This window comes from Oculina patagonica, chromosome 7, assembly GCF_052425735.1.
Source record: "Oculina patagonica isolate OP01 chromosome 7, crgOcupat, whole genome shotgun sequence".
In the NCBI taxonomy this organism is placed as follows: Eukaryota; Metazoa; Cnidaria; class Anthozoa; order Scleractinia; family Oculinidae; genus Oculina; species Oculina patagonica.
The window spans coordinates 24,304,597-24,324,148 of NC_135764.1; the positions used below are offsets into that span (position 1 = coordinate 24,304,597).

Here is a 19,552-nt window from a genome sequence, read left to right on the forward strand (position 1 = left end):
TATTTAAAACGTTTCTAAGCACGCTTCGTGTTAAAAGAACATGCCTAATTCAACTTTGCAAAATTTTCCGCAGAAGAATTCGACGAATTTCCGTTTCTCATTTGTCTCGTGAAAATCAAGAGCAATCCCGCCTAAGAAGAGGTACTTGTCCCGTAATAAGCGATTCTAATCCCATAAGGTAAAAATCCAGCCCGAAGCAAGACGTATCACTTCCATAAACATGCAAGGATGATTGAGCCGAGTTTACACGAGCAATTTTTGTGACAATTTTTAAGTGACAGATATACTTGATCGTGTAGACGACACAACAATTATTTGTCGGAAGTTCAAAGTTCAGTGCGCCATTAATGACCTTGAACAGCAGAGATACGCACAGAGATACGCGCGCACAGTGCTCAGCACTATTTGTCACATAAAAATTGACAAATTTTTTTCATCTACACGAGAAAATAAAAATTGCCACATAAATTTTGCTCGTGTAAACCCGACTTAAACGTTACATCGAGAAAGAAAAAATATTTATTCGACATATCCACGTTTTTATTTTGTTTGGATTTAATATATTTACAATTAAGAAAATATGAAAATTGCATATAGATGTTACAATTTATATTCAATATGGCATATTATAATTGTCATTAAGGGGCAATATAAATTTATTTTTACTATGCTATAGAAAATACAGCTAATCAGAATACAGGAAAGCCGTTTTATATTCGACGGTATTCAACCCAACCTTCCACTAGTGCGCTGCGACCGCTTATTCTCGACGAAATTGAGTAAGCGTATGTTCTATGGCATGGTATACGCGCCTCGTTGGCTATCTACTTAACAATTAGACGGCGAGCTCGAGGTTTCTATTTAACAATTAGATGGCAAGCTCGAGGTTTCGTCTAATTGTGTTAGCATAACCCACTGACCGATCTATTAAACACAAAATATAGCTAGAGTTAATTTATTGAAGGTTTTGATTGATAAAATTCAGCGAAGATTAAGCACGCTCCGAGAGCCTTCTACGGATCGATAGTAGGCACCTGTGTAGCCAATCAGATTGCGCGATTACCAATAGTAGGTTAGTGTGGTTATGCTAACATCTCATATCCAACGCGGGCTCGTGGAATAATTGTTAAGTATACCACTCGAAAGGGTTGCCTAACTAGTATATAGTATTAGTAAAAGGTTCCCACAGATAACTCTTTTCAAGTGATAAAAATACGATTTCGTGTCATTATATCTATACACTTTAAAATATATATTACATTCTTGATATCAAAGAAAATTGTGAATTGGATTTAAATACTGTTCATTTATGGAGTTATTTAGACTTAAATAGCTACACTGAAATTGCGCGGTACATTTAACATCAATTATAATAGAAACAATAATGCGTTATGGCGAATTTTTATGAAAGAGGTTTAAAGCTTGTTTTCGCAATCCGTTTTAATCCTCTCAATCTTAACCATCCTGTTTATTATAAAACTCTTTGGAGTTTTCTGCCCGATTAAACAATTATCCTGTTTCAGGCGTCGGTTGGTTGGGACCAGCGAGGTGAGTGAAAATAAAATGGACAGGGGCCCGCGGGGGGACTCCAATATGAAAGGGGCGGGGATGCTCGTCGTCTCGCTTAGGGGTGTAAATTTAGGATTTTTGGTTCCACTTAAGAGTGGGCAAAAAAATATGGGCAAAACGCCCATATTTTTACAAATATAAATTCAATTTTCAGTATTATGGTATCTTTTCGGGGCACAAAAAAGCTTAAACCACGCCCAGATTGGTCACTTTTAGGGATTCTTTTCAGAAAGACCTCATTTTTTTACCCACTCGCCATTCTACGTGCTAATCCCCAACTAACCGAATGCCTGCAACACGCTAAGAGGTTTTTTTTCGAAAAGCCAGTAATTTTGAATATCATCAAAAAACTGATTCCTAAGTGGCCAATTGGTGTCCTTCCACTTCTTTTCAAATCATGCAGCATAGAATTGCCAACCAATATTGCAGTTAATAGTAATAATAATAATGATGACGACGACGGCGATGATGATAAAGGTTTATGAGGCGCCAATATACATGGCTCATGGTGCTTTACAATAAAATAGGATTAAAAACGTAAATTGTATTTAAAAATTTACATCAATGTTAAAAAATATAATCAAATCTCATGTAATTCAATCTAATCTAATCTTATTTAATTTAATGTTATCTGATCTAGTTTTTTTGCCTTTTTGTCCCCTTATGCCAACTAAACAACTAAATCAAATGTCCTTGTATGCTAAAATCTCGTACGTTTTTTCCCAATTTACCCGCTTAAAGGACCCTAGTCAGCCACGCCTTCCTTTTTGTTGACATACGGGTTTTCCGTTATTATATTTCATGCGGAGCGTGTCTAAACGAAAGAGATCGCCGTGAAACTGATAAAGGTAGATAAGCCATTTCCGAGGTACCCTTTGCCTCTTTTTCAAAACGAGTCTATGTGCGACACCATTCGTATGAAAATGAGTTTCACCTACAGGTCCATTTTCATGCAAATCAAACTCATTTTCATTTGAATGGTTTCGCACATAGACTCGTTTTGAAACAGAGACCAAGGGTAACTCAGAAATGGCCTATTTAACAGACTTCCAGTAACACAACTTGCGGCAATGGAAAGAGATTTCGCCTCACCACACAATTTTGAGAATTTCTATGCCATCGAAAATGGCGCATTTCAAGGATTTTAAGGCGTGGCTAGGGTCCTTTATTAATACGGACACCTCGTAATATGCAGAGGTGTTCGCTGTAAATATTCAATAGTTTACACTTCAGACGTAGCTGACCCAGTTCTGTTCCTGACTCCACCGCCACCTCCGCCATAACCCGCATCTAAAGACGATATCAGAGGAGTTTGTTCGTCGTGGCCCAAGGTTTGTACAGCAGCGCGTTTTGCTTGCCTGTTTGCTGCGTCAAGCTCGAGGCGAGAGTATTGTTCTTTGAACAGGAGTAACAGAGGTATACACCCGCCGCAGATAGCCACCATACACCAGTTCATCCACATGGTGCCTGTATAAAACAAGTGATTGAAGAATTTTTGATGGCAAGCAGTTTTGACCAAACGTATGCTAAATACTGTTACGTTCCGAAAGTAACGAGAATTTAGCAGCCTTTACCTTGGGGTAGGGCGAAAAAAAAAAATACGCAAGCGGACGCGGCGAGCGAAGCAAGCGGGGCCTGAGTTTCGCTCGCCCTTCACGGCTCGCTTTGCTCGCCGATTTATTTTACGCTTATCTCCACTTGGGAGCCTGTTCACCGGCTCAGGGGGAGGGGGTAGCCGGAGCGTGGAGACCAAAGAATGATTGCCAGAGCCCAGTTTTCTGGGGACCTGGAGGCTTGAAGGCCTGGCCTTTTTGATCCTGGAGCCCTATATCTCATTGGGACCCTATCGAAAGGTGGCTTTTTCAGGGGGTTGTTATTTTTGGCCCGGTGTTGGGGGGTTCGACCGGTTACATATATTTGCTTCGAGTTTTGATTGGACCACTGGATTGTCTGTGTTCTTTGTGATTGGCCAAAGTGATGACTTTGGTTTTGGTTTGACAACACTCAATCGAAAATCGCTCTAGTGTCTTACCAATGCCAGAAATAAATAAGTTAGACACTCAAATAAGGGAGGCGCGGTGGCCTAATGGTTAGCGCGCTCGACTCCGAGTCGAACGGCCCGGGTTTTAGCCCTGGCCGGGGCGCTGCGTTGTGTTCTTGTGCAAGACACTTTACTCTCACAGTGCCTCTCTCCACCCAGGTGTATAAAATGGGTACCGGCGAATTTACTGCTGGGGGGTAATCTCTGCGATGGACTAGCATCCCATCCAGGGGGGAGTAGCAATACTCTCAGTTGCTTAATGCCACGGAAACCGGGATAAGCTCCGGCTGTATAGGCCACTTGGCTCGGACACAGACTTTTACACTCAAATAAAGTTCGATCGTTCGTTCGTTCGTTTATTCGTTATTACGTTCGTTCGTTCGTTCTTTCGTTCGTTGTAGTTCGTTCGTTCGTTCGTTCGTTCGTTCGTTCGTTCTTTCGTTCGTTCTTTCGTTCGTTGTAGTTCGTTCGTTCGTTCGTTCGTTCGTTCGTTCGTTCGTTCTTTCGTTCGTTCGTTCGTTCGTTCGCTCGCTCGCTCGCTCTCTCGTTCGTCCGTTCGTCCGTTCACTCTTTCGTTCTTTCGTTCGTTCGTGTAAAATTATCTTACCTATGCCAGGAATCATCAGTGCACCCAAGAACAACAAGCAAGCCACATGGTTCGAGGTGGTGACCACAGCCATGGGAATCCCTTCTGCGATAGGATACGTTGTCTCGATAGTCAGCTCATAAAACAGCGGAATGGAACCATTGATGAAGCAGCCACCCAGGATTGCTGAGATATACAGCCAAACTGTGCGTAAAATAAGTCTCAGTAAGATGTTGCACTGATCAGAGTAAATCATGCAATTTAAAAAACAAAACAAAAAGGACAATGGACAAAGGCAAACTCAATGACTCCAGCCAGATATCATATTTCCTTAGCTTCATATGGATACTAGATTTAGGAGTGAGATAGAAGGTGCCTGGCTCCCTTCTCCCTTCCCTATTTCATTTCGGAAATCTTTTACTAGCTTTTTACATTTTCTTGGCTGTTAAGGTTGCGTTCTCACCACAATTGATACGGCTCACTGTTTTTTAATTTTCAGGACGTGTCCCTCATCTGCATGCACGCTGACTATACTCCAGACTGTTCGATCCAGCGTCCAAGGTTCAACAACAATTTCCTTGCTTTTCTACTACTACATGTAATCCAAACACAAGCGAGTTTGGCACTCTTTTACTTCGCAAGTAACGATACACTGGGCAACAATAGTAAACAACTCAAACCTCTAATTCTATAGACTCTAAGGTCACTGTAAGTATTGATGGCTGATCAATCCTAATGCTTGTTGTGAAAAGGTTAGGAAACCACTGAAATTGTTTAGTTAGTACACCCACCTCGTGAGAATGGAATGATCCCTTGACAGAGAAGAGAAAACCAAAGGAAAGAACCAGTAGAACCAAGAAATAAGAAAATAAGGAACAACTTCATGCGCCCAGTGAATACGTCTGCAAACCTACAATGAAAAAAAATGAATTACAATCACTAGTAATATTTTATTATAAAAAGAAGAACAACCACGCTCAAAGCTAGTGGCCCATCAGACTGGTGCTTATCTCTGGCATGAAACAACTTGGAGTATTTCTTCTCGCTCCCAGATGAGATGCTAGTTAAAAATGCTCTGGCGGTCTGGCAGATTAAGCCAGTTTTGAGCATAGGTCTGCAGGCACATTCTTTATTATCTGGTGGTTAACGGTCAAGAAGTTTTTGGCGGTCTCGGTCTTCAGGAGAAAACAACAGCAATTTGTGGTCAAGGAAGAACAAAATATGGCAGTCTGCAGACTGTAGGACCCCCTATAATAGACCCTTTGACCCAGTAAGTTAAAATACATTATACCAGTACCCATTTATACACCTGGGTGGAAAGAGGCACTGAGAAAAGTGTCTTGCCCAAGAAAAAAATACCATGCCAATGCTTGGCAATGCCCAGCGTTCAGTGCATAGTTCAGTGCACTAAACAGTAGGCCACCATGTCTCCCACAATATTTTATTGTAAATAAACATAAATACGTTCTAACAGTGCATTTAAATCTCCGAGTACATAAAAATTTTGACTCATAATCTTGTTACTTGGCCAGTAATCTGTAACTGAACAGTTCACTGTTCATATAGGTTTGCAATGACAAAGTGCAAGCAAGCAAAAGCTGTCATCTACATGTGAGTGTGAAGTACATGCATTTAAAGTGTAACTGTATGCTGAAGGATTTTTTACCCGGTCTATTGTATTCTAGTCTATTTTATACTAGTGTGAAGTGTGAGAATGTGACATTTAACTCAAATCCCAGAAAAATGTCTGTTCACATGTTTGAAGATGTGTGGCCCATTACGGATATTAAACTACCCTAGATCATACATACCTTGCACTCCCACAACTATCTGAAATAAGAGCTTAAAGGAGAAGTTCACTCCGGAATGGCCATTTATTTTCTTTACGCCAATAAAAAGTTTATACAAAAATATGTTATTCACCAAAATTTCAGCTTCCCACGAGCGCTAAAACCCTACGAAATCTTTCTATAAAGTAGCCCAAAATTCGACAACTGAACGCCGCCATCTTGGAGCTTGTAATGTATGCGTGACGTCAAAGAGCTCAGCCTGAAGTTTGAATACTCAAAACTCCTTGTTTTGTCTTGTTTGTCAAAATGCCTGTTTGTGCAGCTCCATGTTTCTCAAACAGAGCTCCAAGAGATACAAAAAACCTTTCACCGTCTTTCAATATCTAAAAGAAAAAATGCTCACGAATGGATTATAAGAATGGACAGGAACGAAAAATTCCTGGCAAAGCGGACACAAATATTTGTGTGTTCCGAAAACTATACGGAAGACTTCTTCGAAGAAGCGGATACAGTCTCCTGAGTGAAAATACCCACAACAAAAGAAAAAGGCAGACGCAATACCAACCAATGCTACGATTATGCTACTTCACTTTTTTACTTTATTTCAGGGAAGATTTTTAATCAACCAGAGAAACTCTCTGTTGTTGTTGTTGACTTCGTCGTATTTTCTCGATTAAACGCGGGTCCCCGATTAAACGCCGGCTTCGTATAAACGCCGGGTCAAAACTGCTAACTTTTAAATAAATTCTGGGGGCGTTTGATCGAGGTCCCGGCGATTATTTGTGGTCAAGCAAACAAGTAAATATATTCTTTTCAGTAGCACTGCTACGACAAACTGGTACGGTCTGCTACTTTGGTAATTTTTTATAATGTTCAAGGAAACGTCCGGTGTAAAATAACTAGGATGGATGCTGTAAACAAAACGAAACAGCAATGTTCGCGTTCATGTCGTCATGACTGACGCGAACAGTGGAGGAGGACGTTTATTACCGCGAAGGACATTGGCGACATTGCCGTTTATGGACTTATTGGTTGTTTATGTTCTGTTTGTCACAAATTTTGATTGCAACATGCACGTACCGTATGCAATACTGCAACATTGGTAACATGATCATCCTCGGAGACCCAGAGACAGATTGTCGAGCGGGACGACGAGAAAAATCGAGGGTCTCGAAGGATAGGTACTAATAGATCAACCTGAAAAAGTTGCAGAAAATTGCACTTCGATAATGAACTCGATCGGACCCCGATTTAACGCCGAAACACACAAATATTTGTGTCCGCTTTCGAGCAATTGTTCTTTAAATATCGAAAGACGGTGAAAACGGAAATACCTCTTTTTGTATTTCTTGGAGCTCTGTTTAAGCAAAATGGAGCTGCACAAACAGGCATTTTGACAAACAAAAGCCACTACAAAGAAACAAGGAGTTTGAAGTAATTAAAAATTTACCGCTCAAGTTCAGGTTGAGCTCTTTGACGTCACGCATACATTAACAGCTCCAAGATGGCGGCGTTCAGTTGTCGAGTTTTGGCCTCTTCAGAAAAGGATTTCGTAGGGTTTAAGCGCTCGTTAGAAGCTGAAATTTTGGTGAATAACATATCTTTGCATAAACTTTTTATTGGCGTAAAAATAATTAATGGCCATTCTGGAGTGAACTTCTCCTTTAAGGTAAATTTTGAGTGAGTACACCTCCCCAATAATCACTATACCCCCCCCCCCCCAAATGGCCCTGTTCTCCCAGAGGAGAGTTAGGAGTAAGTCAGTCATACCTCCCCCTCCCCAACAGGGATGTAGCTAAGAAAACACTAAGCCGGCTCATCAACAAGCCCTGCTGGCTTTTCTGGCTTTGGTAGCTCTAAAAGTTTACCCAAGTCTTTGTTTTCATGTGAAATTTCAGCCAGATTAAGTTCTCTTTCAGTGGGTGAAATTAGCCAGCAGCCGGTCCTTAGTGACATCCCAGTCCCAATCGAAGCCCCCTTTAATACCTTGCCATAATGAATCCAAAGACACATCCAGTAATGTTGGCATAGAAACCAATCCAGCCAGCAGTATCCTAAAAAGCAAAATCAAATTTCTTACATTTCAAGCCTTCAGAGTGATGTGTGAACAGCAAGATTAGTAAAGAACAGCGTTTCGCCGTCCTCACGAAAACATTGTCAAGTTCTATCATGAGGACAGCGAAACATTGATCTTTACTGAACTGTACGTGGGCACATTTTTTCAGTATGTCAAAGCAGTTTGAGATTTTGTTGGATAAATATACGTTAAGTCAGATCATAACAAACAAATAATGTATCTCTAGTAAGGGAATTACTTGTTTTAAGTTGAATGACAACAAGTTGACAGCTAACACTCCACCCCATCCACTGAAAACACCTGTTGTTGCTCCATAAAGAACGTTCAGATTCCAGAACTGACAGTTTCTACAATTACAAACAAAAGTGACAATATGATGTTTGTAACATGGGACAATGACCATTTAAGAGAGTAAACTGCAAGCAAAGTTAACGCAACGGCTACCAGCCCTTTATGCATTTAAATTTCTTTCTTAGCGTCAATGCATGATCTGGCATGACATTGCGTCATGCATTACGTGTGCAGTAAGGTATAAGCAATTAGCATGAACATCCTAAAAGGTTAAAAAACTATCGTCAGGGGCAGGGGGGCATCGGAGGGGCAGGGGGGGGATGTTTTGTGCTCAACACAAGCCATTGGAAATGAAGGGTCTCCAAACAGGGACACAAAGTGCATTACAATCAACCTTTCAGAATTGGTTACCTTTATACCAGATAATAATAATTATTTTTTTCATTTGAATGAGACTTACTTCATGAGCCTTTTTCCTCCCTCTACATAATCAACTTTCTTTTTTGCAGCAGAAAAGCTTGGCGGCTTGGGAGGTTTGGCTGGGAAGTATACCAACACACACAGAAACAAGAAGGATACCAGTCCAAACACTGCAGTTCAAACAAAAAACAACAAAAACCACAATCAAAACTTGATTGAGTCTATAAGAGGGAATTAAGTGCAGTGAGTGTCACTGCACCATCATTAGCCTACTCTACTCCCTCTATGCTGTTTGATCCTGTCATCTCCACTGCTCTGACGGTTTTCTTCCTTTACTTTATTCTGCTCAGTTTTTCCACATTTTTTCTGCATCAAGGTGAGTGTCCCATGCTCCCAGAGCTTATCCCTGTTTATGTAGCACAAGGCAACTGGGGGTACTTCAACTCCCCCTTGATGAAACATTAGCCCATTGCAGGGCGATCCTACAATTATTTGAGGTGGGCGCTTATTCGAGGTGAGACGCATTATGAGTCAGGCTTACCGTATTTATTCGATTAAGCGCCCTGGGCGCTTATTAAATTTTTGGACCTTGAGAGTGGGCGCTTATTCGAGGTGAGGCGCTTATTCGAGGCTGGGCGCTTATTAACTTTTCACCATTTATAGCAAGAAGTACGTTTATTTTGCAAGAAAACAATATATAATAACAAAACGTGAAGATGTACCACAGCTGAATTTTAACAATTCATTAAAAGTTTCTGTAAAATATGAAGAAAACTCGGTCTTCTGGGTAGTCCCTTAGTAGTACTTAGTCAATTTCAATCTTAATCAGTCAATAATAGTCAATACTCCTCTTGTGTCCTCTTTTAAGGGGGTGGGGGTGGGCGCTTAATCGAGGCTGGGCGCTTATTAACTTTTCCTACCTACAGGGTGGGTGCTTATTCGAGGTGGGCGCTTATTCGAGGTTGGGCACTTAATCGAATAAATACGGTAAGTGTTTTGTCCAAGAACACAATGCAATGAACCTGGCCAGGGTTCAAACTCAGACCATTCAATCTGGAATCCAGCGTGCAAAACAAAATGGCTCCTGCATGCATCTCTCCCGTCTTTCCCGGACATTAACAAAAAGTGACTAGAAAATATTGCGACCCCCTCCCCCATGGATTGAATGCTAGTCCATCACAGCAACAAAATTAACTTAGTTACTGGCCCGTTTCAGAAGTGGAAGTAGACTTGCCCCAAGTCGCTCGTTTCTTCTTTGCATCTATAGTTACTTAAATAAAATCGCTTTGAAATCAAGCGCGAAAGACCACTTGCAGCACTTGAGTAAAATCACCTTTGAAATCGCACGCGCGTGATCGCGCGGGATTCATTTCTGTGAACCCGCGCGCGAAGGAAAACAAATGGCACTTGCCATGAAATGGCTCAGAACGAGCGACTTGTGTCACTTGCAGGAAATCGATTCTAGCTGACGTTTTTTGCTGCGAAAATATTGCATCATTTCGTGTGCATTGAGTTGGTTTCTTTTATCGTGTTGACGTCTGTTTCGTGCACCGTGTGCAGCTGACGCAAGCTGTGGCGTGTGTTAAAATTGCGATTTTCTTCCCCTTTTCGTGGGAAATCATACTCAAGGCCCTGGATGGCTCTCTCATTTCTGTAAGATTTAAAAGGGACAGGTACAGAAGAAGACATTTGTAATGTTTGTTCCAAAACTGGTTTAAACTGCCGATGTGAGAAGGAAACAAGTCTGCTCAAGAGGTATTAGTATTAAAACTTAGCGAGCAGCGCGCGCTAAGTTGGCGGGCACAGCGCGCTCAGCAAGTTCGCGCGCAATGATATGATTGACATAATCTCGATGGCGTCACCGGTGGAAAAATCCACCGGTGACGCCACTTTTCAGAATTGGCGCGCTGCAGGTGAGACAAGTCGCTTGTTCTGCCACGATCCTCCGCCATTTTGTTTCTCATGCCCGTGCACGCCCTCCCTTAGATTCTCCTGCGAATCTAACGAGCGACTTGGAGCAAGTCTAAAGTGGAAGGTGCAGTGGCCTAATAGTTAGCGTGCTAGTTAGCCTTGGCTGGGTTGCTGCATTGTCTTCTAGGACAAGACACTTTACTCTCACAGTGCATCTCTCCACACAGGTGTATAAATGGGTACCGACGAATGTACTGCTGGGGGAGGGGGGAACCCTGCGATGGACCGATGGACTAGTAGCATCCCATCCAGGGGGAGTAGAAGTAGAAATACTCCTAGCCACTTAATGCTACAGAAACCAGGATAGGCTTCTGCTGTATGGGCCACACGGCTCTGAAACAGACTTTACCTTATCTTTTCAGAAGTAAGCTTAATCACCCTAGCCCCTTCCCAAAGTTTAAGAAAGCCCCTGCATTTGTTTGTTTCATTAGCTAGGGTGAAATTCAATGTCTTCTTATTTTGTCACCTACCAATGTACATATATAACATGATATGCCATCTTGCAGTTGACAGAGCTTCATCCCAGGACATTTCTGTGTGATAGTGAATGAGTAACAGAGTTACATCAAAAAGTCTCACTTTTAACACCTAAAAGGTGTGCTAGTCAAACACTTCATCAAAATTATTATTTAGTGTCAATCTCGTTGGTTGAGCTACTTGTATACTATCAGCCATTATAGTTCACCACTTAATTTTCACAGATTTATATTGGTGTAAATTGATCACGTGACACGATAGTTTTTATCTACGGAGGGCACTTTCAGCCCATAATGTCCATACGAGAAAAATAATAACTTTATTATTTATTATTTCTATAGCGCAAAAATCCATGCATATATATCTAATGCGCTTTACAACAAAAATTTACTTATAAAATTATTCATATCTATGTTAATCTATGTTAAAAACACTAAGAACACAAATTATATGCTAATTTAAAAAAATGAGTTTTTAGCTGTGACTTAAACTTTTTAAATTGTCCAAAGCTCTCAGATCATCTGGGAGGGCGTTCCACAAAGTTGTGCAGCGGCAAGGAAGGCCCTGTCTCTTTTTGTCTTCTTCATTTTGCATGGCTGATCGAGAGAAAGTGCTTGTATTTGAACGAAGCATATAAGTTGACTTTGCTTAAGTCTTATTACTGATATATACAATGTATGCGGGGGCACTACCAGTATAGCCGAATGTGAATACAACTATTTTAAACATTATACAACAGGTAGCCAAGCAGTCTTTCATAACCGGAGAAATGTGACCAAAACGCGGACGAGATTAGTCTTGCAGCAGCGTTTTGTACCCGTAACATGTTTGTAACTGGTGTAACCGTACAGCAGACTGTTACAGTATAGACGTCAAAATTACTAATGCAAGACTATGTTTTGCACTGACGTTAGTTTTTCTGATGCGTTATTTTTTGTGTACAAAGGAAGACTACATGTTTTCCTAATGTGGACGTTGAAATCAGCTGAGTCACCAACACAAGATTGGCCCATAAGAGAAACACTAGTATCACCCAGCGTATCTAGGTTGACTTTTAGTTGTTGGCGGGTCCGATGCGATCCAGTTTTGTCATCATTAAGTTTCAAAAAAATGCCTGCCTGGATGGATAGAATCGTCTGTAAAGTTTTTTGTAAGCAAGTGGGCCTACAGACAAAAAAAAACACTAAATTCACTGCATTTAGTGGGTTTCTTGTCTGGTTTTGTTTCGTTTGTGATTTCAGGCTTCAATTAGGTCAGTTGATTCCAATGTCATTTTATTAAGCTACACTGAAATCACAGTCAAAAAATGTTAATAATTTGTGCTGTATGATAAGCTTACTTAACTGTTTGTATCATTATTCCCAGCAGCAACACTGTCCACAGCAGTGCCATTACTAATAATTGTTGAAGGTGGATCTGCCACTTCTGATGGATTTAGAACAAAAGGACCAACACCAAATGATATCGATATCCCAACGTAACTCATTAATGACGAGATGGCCGTTGCTGTCGCTCTCTGATTAGGAGGGAACCAAGTTGATGATACCAGTGGCGGAGCTCCCATAGCAACTGGTGCAGCAAGGTCATTAAGAAATTGACCTATGTGGATGAGCCTAATAATACATTCAAAAAAATTAAGCAGCATTACATGCGTATAGAACTGCTATTTAATAGCTTCTGGCTTCCTCATAGCAGGGACGGCGGAGCATTTTTCCAAATAGGGGGGCTGACTAGTGACTTGAAAAGGGGGTGGGGGGGCTTAAAAGACTCTTCCCTTAGTAAGTCTTTATTTTTTCGGAAATTCTGGGAGGGCTTAAGCCCCATTGATCAGGGAGAGAAGGGTGGAATGGGTTAATTGCAATGGTGGAATTCAAGACCTATCCTTATGTCATCCTTTCCTATGCATAAGGTTGCTGAGGATTTCCGATGACTTCCAAGAGGGTCTATTATACTCTGGCGGATTAAGCTGATTTTGAGTGGCGGTCTGGCGGGCACACTCAAGAAATTTATGGCAGTCTCAGTCTTCAGGGGAAAATAAAAGAAATTTGTGGTCTAGGATGAACAAAGTACGGCGGTCTGCAAACTGTACAACCCCCTAAAATAGACCTCCCCCCTATAGGGGGTGTCAATGTTAGGGGTTTTTTTTTTTAAAAAAGGGAAAAAAAAGAACCCAAAATATGACCCACAAACAACACCACCCCCTCAAAACTCTTCCACGCATTATGGAAGAGTGCTGAAGATGTTCTACCAGATACTTTAAACATTCCGAAGTTAGAGGTTGTTCAAGGACCAAAAAAACACCAAATACAGTTATGGCTTGTTCCCTTTAAATCCCCACAACTGTAGTCATGATTGCAACTGTATATGTAAAGTGCTGTAGTTATACCTTTCAGGATATTTAAAGTAAACCTATTGAATGAAACAATACAGTACATCCTAGAAATGAAAATGGATTTGACTCACACTTACAGACACATCTGAATTTTTTAACTTTGCTCCTTTTGATATTTTTTAGCAGCCCCCAGATTTTCTTTTTTGCCCTCTGTTTTTATTTATTTATTAAATTAAAACAAAAATAAATTAATCAAAAATATTTTGACTTACCATGTAGCTTGTTTTGGATCTGATGTAATACACCGTAATCCTGTTCCAACAAACATCAGAGCAATTGTGACTAGTACTGAGATCCTTAGACCTACAATGAGATAAACAAATCAAAATATGGGGATCACAAAAAATCAACAAAAGACTTAATTTAGGAAACAAGGGAAGAAAAGGGAATTTTTGCGGAAACAAGGGAACAGTCTGCAGCCTGCATTTTATACTGACCAATTCACCCCCTTAATTTATAAACCTGAGAAGAGACGTAAGGGGATTCTCGTCCCTAGAGCTGCTTGTCCCTACCTGTGCAATAGAAACAAGTGCCTCTGGGGACACCTGATTTGATTGGCTGGATTTTAAAAAAGAAGAAGCCAATCAAATTGACCGTTTTAAAATCTGTTTGTTTTTATGAGTTTTAAAAACGGTTGATTTGATTGGAAGATTTGAAACTCCTTTTGTTATGGGGATGAAGTACATGTAAGGGGTAAAGTGTCTTGCCCCAGACCATGGATTCTAGAGCCCAACACAATAAAAAAAAAACATTAAAAAGACCCGATTTGGATCGTTTTTTAAACTTTTCCAAGATAAACAGAGTTTCCAAAGACTTCCAAGGAAGTTTCGAAGATGTTTGAACTCACTCAAGAGATGGAATATCTTGACAAACCAATTTTACGCTGTGATCGCAAGATTTTTGACACCAAAAGTGGGTGTGGGGGTTGAGCCCTCATATTTTCCTTTAAAGGGGCTATAGCTCCTACCCCCCTTGCTCCGCCGCCTATGTAATACATATGTTAAAAGTATCAGATAAATGCACTACTGCTTTTGTTAAGGCCCTGCCAGGGGGGGGGAGGGGGTTCCCGGGTGGCTTCTCTAAATTTAAAAATTTCCTGTGTCACTGTTTTATTGCTTTTCATGTCGCTGTTGGTAATTAAATTGAAAGGAAATTGCTTGTCCTTGTCGGATATCTTAGTTGTTTCATAAGGGCTGTCGTTTGTCACAATTTTATTTTATGTGCTGTCACTACTTTTTGGGCCATGTCGCCTGTTGGAGGGTGCTTACCATTTGTAAGAAAAATCCGGATTGGTGCGACCGTTGCATAATGGTAAGCGATTTTCCGAATATGCCGACCAACCGGATGAGATTTCTCTTACCATTATTCTACCAGGCGTTCCATCCCGCTCACTTGATCAAGCGCCAAATTCAGTGTTGTTTTCTGTCGATATAGCTGAATATTTTGAGGTAGAAAACAAACTTTTTGACGAACAAGATGGGCTGACGCTGTTTACTGCCGTCAGCTGTTCACATGAAACACAGCGCGCGCATTTAAACAGAATACAAGGTTATTTTGAGGTTTTAACTGTTCCCACCTACGCACCGAGTGAATTTCGCAGTCGAGTGAAAATTGGCACGGCCGAGCTAGTTTCTGTCCCGAAGAAAAAAATGAACACATGAGCAATTCCAACGTGGAATACCAGAGGCAGGCAGCTTTTATCTCCTGTTAAAAAAAGTGCTGAGCATTTCTATGGTCGAGTTGTGAACATACACGTTCTAAAATGGTCACAGTAAAGACGCCATATTGTATAAAACACGACTAAAACCGCGCGAAAGTGCTAAAAAGGGCCTGGAAAGGAAGACGTCAAATGGTAAGGAAATTTCCGATGTTCCGTTCCGAACGGAAAAAGTGGAGTACCTCTAGAGGTAGTCTACAATTTCCGAATGAATCGGAAAATTACCTTACCATTTGACTCAAACCGAAATTTCCGGATTTTTTGGCTAAATGGTAAGCACCCGGAATTTACCCTGGAGTGCCTCTTTGTTATGCAAACGATTACGTTACGCGTGATCATGACGTCAGTGAACCGGCAGCCTCGATTGAATGACGAGTTTGTCTTGCTCTCCACGGAACGAGCACATTTGCACACACAAACGCGCGAATAGAAAGCACAGACGCCACACCATTTTTCAGGCACCAACAGTTTTAATTTTTGCTAAATACTAGTGTGATTTATGCAAATTTAATCGCTGTTATAAAAAAAACAATAAAGCTTCTTTAAAAGTCTCATAAAAAGCGCGCGTTTTGTTTTGCCAATTCCCCAAGCTAAGCATGCAGGGTCCCACAAATATCAGCTTTATAAACACTGCAGGGTCCTTCGTTCCTAAATTTAATATTTTGTCTAATAGACGCAAAGAATTAACTTCATAAGCTCCACAGTCGATTAGGCGATTAAAAAAAGTACCCATCTGATCGCAGACGATGCATTTAAGTGCTGTATAAAGCCCCTCAAAAGCCGTTTACACTGAAAACAGCAAATAAATACGCGCCGTACCATAATATACGCATGCAACAGCATGTTTATGCATTCAATCGAAGCTCAAGATTTCTTCAACAAAAATATTCTCACAAACCTTTAACGTCCATGAGCCACGAAAAAAACAAGAATGACACAATGTATGCGATCGGTCCCCAGTTTTCAAGCAAAGCGATCGTGCCATCGCTCCAACCAAACACGTCCTCGGCAGACCCGGTTATAGGACCCCATGTGTTCCATGCAGCGGCTTGTACGCCAGCAATCAGGGAAAAGATAGTTAAAATGTACCATCTTCTCTTGTAAACGGAGCAGGATTCGGTGACAGTGTCTAGATCTCTTTTGGATCGTACAAAGCTTCGACTCACTGATAACACACAATCCGCCATGCTCTTTTGTTTATGAATGTGAAATTCGAGTTACGGCGCCGACGGTCGTCTGATTGGCTTCAGCTGTTTCGAGTAGGGGTAGGGTAGGGCGGGAACGAGGCTTTGGAATTTAGTTCACACTTTTGCATACATTTTGGGGGGAAAGATACAAGTTCTGCTGGACCAAGCAAAAAAATTCTGATCTGCATTTACATAAAGAAGTAAAAATAATGGAAAATTAAAATTCTGATGTTGAGAAGTCTGTTGTTTACTTATGTTGCAAAATTTTACTAGTTTTCAACGTCTCTTGACCATATCACACGTAAATGAAATCGTAAATACTCTTTTTCTTTAGCCATCGTAGTTTAACTAAAAATAGCACGCAAACTGCGGTGATGAACATTATGGACAAACGCATTGTTAGAAAAAAAAATACTAGTTTTCCCTGGGTTCCCCCACCTTAGAAGTCCCGCTCCCCGCCCTCCCTTCTCCCGTCCCTTTCCTCCCGGGGTACCGCTCCCTGTCCCCCTCCACTGGATAAGAAGAGTATTGTGGCTCATACTCTCCTATGCAAACAACTTATACTTTTACATGTATATTGGAACCAACCAGGCCACTTATGTCAAGAATGGAAGCCAAATATGGAAACTGATTCAGGCTTACTTACACAAGCTGATGAGGAGCCAGCAAGCACCACTTTCTCTCTTGCTACCCACCACCTGTCCTTGTTTGACTTGCCAGCTCGTTCTCATGGCTTTGCTCAGAAGTGAGACTGTCGCAGCCAAGTGGTTATAGGGCCATCCTACACTAACAATTTTGAGTATTTGTGGGAGGCACGGTGGCCTAATGGTTACCGCGCTCGACTCCGAGTCGAACGGCCCGGGTTCGAGGCCTGGCCGGGGTGCTGCGTTGTGTTCTTGGGCAAGACACTTTACTCTCACAGTGCCTCTCTCCACCCAGGTGTATAAATGGGTACCGGCGAATTTACTGCTGGAAGGTAACCCTGCGATGGACTAGCATCCCATCCAGGGGGGAGTAGCAATACTCCTAGTCTGGGATAAGCTCCGGCTGTATGAGCCTCATGGCTCGGATACAGACTTTTTACACTAACAATTTTGAGTATTACCATTTGGTGCATTCTGGAAGAGTATCAGAGCTATTTGTACAGGATCGCACAGCCTCAAGATTTTAAAGTCCTTTTCAATGTTGTATTGGCCTTAAAAAAATATACCCTTGACATGTAAATCACAAGAGAAGGGACATGGACCCATCCCTCCCACACCCAAAAAAGCTAACAATGTAGCAACAAACTTGTCATAGAGCACAGGCAGTTGACAGAAACTAGCACTGAAAGGGTGTATATTTGTGACAGCGACATTTCCCTCATCAAATACCGTATTTACTCGAATAAGCGCCGTGGCGCTTATTAAATTTTTCGCGTCTCAAGTGCGGCGCTTATTCGAGGGCGGCTCTTATTTGAGGGCAGCGCTTATTTAAAATTTGGACGCCATAAAGAATTTAATCTTTTACAGTAATTGAAAATAGCGTCTTTTGATTGTCAGTCTTCGTCTCTTGCCGAAGAAAGAAGTAGTGCTAGCTGTCTTGGCAATGTTCACGGCCATCACAACATTTACAGAGCTGCGTATTGCAAGAATGTTGGATAGAATAACTAATGAGCGAGTGGTAAAACAATAACATTGAACTGCAAAACATCGCTTTTGATGAAAAAGAAATCTACAAGTTTGTTTTAGAGTTGCTTTGTAGTGCTGCTACTAGTTAAATGGAATTCCTCAAATAAGCGCCGCATCGGGACTGCGGCGATTATTCGGGGGCGGCGCTTATTATCTTTTTTGTCCCAAATGAGGCACTTATTCGAGGGCGGCGCTTTTTTGAGTAAATACGGTAGGCAATAGGTGGGTTGGAAACAAGTGACAAACTGACATCAGAAACCCCCTTGGAAGGCCTCAGGAAGGCAGAGATATTATTTATAATTGCTTGCAGAAGTGAGGCAATATCTTTCCTGTTGCTTTCACTTTAGACTGCAAAACAGTCGTTTTTTCTCTAAAGTCGTTGGAAAAAGTGCTTATCGAAGGCGCGAAGCGCAGATCTTCTCGCGAGCCTTGCACACCCATTTTTGACATTGGCTCCAGACCTCTTGCTCTCGTTCGAAGACCGAGCGCATTCGCAAAAGATACGACTGTTTTGCAGTCTACTTTCACTTATAAAAGGAGAGAGGTTCCTTAATATCCATTCCACCCCCCTCCCCTGACCTCTAAATTTATCTAGTGAAATCTTATCCCCTTTGTCCCACACAAAGTTCTTTATGTTTTCCAAAAATTAACCAAATTTCTGGAAGATATTCCATCAAAATCTTTATTCTTTACATAAAATCATGGAATGTCTTTTGTGAACAGCAAAAGTAACATCAAGACCATAATTATTGGAAAATGTACATTTGCAGGGGTCACTTGTTAATAATTAAGACAAACACACTTTACTGCCCAGTAGAAGTCACAAGTCAAAAGACCATTACAATAAGTCTATCACCTTACGCTTAAAAGAGTTCTGAAGATCATCGTTCAGTGTTTACACACGTAAATAACACGCCAAATTAATCGTGCAATTCAATGTGAACAGGTTGTGTACATTCCAATCCTAGCTTGTCCAAAACACAGGCATCGTATTTCTTCTGCGTTGCCCTGCAGTAAGCAAATTCCTGGTTGTTATAATCAAGACATGTCCAGTGCTTTGTGAAAACATCATTGCATTCCTCTTTAAGCTTCTTGAAGAACCCTAGAGCGCACTTTGTGGCTTGCTTTCCCTCGGCCAGGCACTTTCTCGGATCTTTGTACTCGTATCGGCAGCCCATGAAGGTCTTGAAATCTTTGTCGCAGTACTGGCCTAGATGGTGCGCGCCTCCCATCAAAACAGCCGATGTGATTTCCAATTCCTCGACATCTAAATCCTCAAATTTTACGTCTTTCACTCCACAAGCCATCCCTTCAAAAAGACCAAAAACGGCCAAAAACTCTCTCAGCAAAAAACCAAGATGGCG

The 19,552-nt window shown here is 41.3% G+C and overlaps 2 protein-coding genes across 2 annotated transcripts; both read right to left on the reverse strand.

Annotated features, from left to right (window-relative positions):
* Positions 1–525: 525 nt before the first annotated feature.
* Positions 526–16,547, reverse strand: LOC144660473 (solute carrier family 49 member 4-like). Its single transcript, XM_078521105.1, has 10 exons — positions 16,230–16,547; positions 13,827–13,917; positions 12,567–12,835; positions 11,216–11,278; positions 8,815–8,944; positions 8,302–8,410; positions 7,973–8,040; positions 4,988–5,106; positions 4,218–4,400; positions 526–3,036 (listed from the first exon to the last, which is right to left on the reverse strand). Exons 1-10 carry the CDS (start codon positions 16,516–16,518, stop codon positions 2,792–2,794), a joined length of 1,566 nt encoding a protein of 521 aa, XP_078377231.1. The 5' UTR covers positions 16,519–16,547; the 3' UTR covers positions 526–2,791.
* Positions 16,548–18,856: 2,309 nt separating this feature from the next.
* LOC144660536 (NADH dehydrogenase [ubiquinone] 1 alpha subcomplex subunit 8-like) lies at positions 18,857–19,540 on the reverse strand. Its single transcript, XM_078521200.1, has one exon. The coding sequence runs from the start codon at positions 19,493–19,495 to the stop codon at positions 19,109–19,111; it is 387 nt and encodes a 128-aa protein (XP_078377326.1). The 5' UTR covers positions 19,496–19,540; the 3' UTR covers positions 18,857–19,108.
* Between the last annotated feature and the right edge of the window lie 12 nt (positions 19,541–19,552).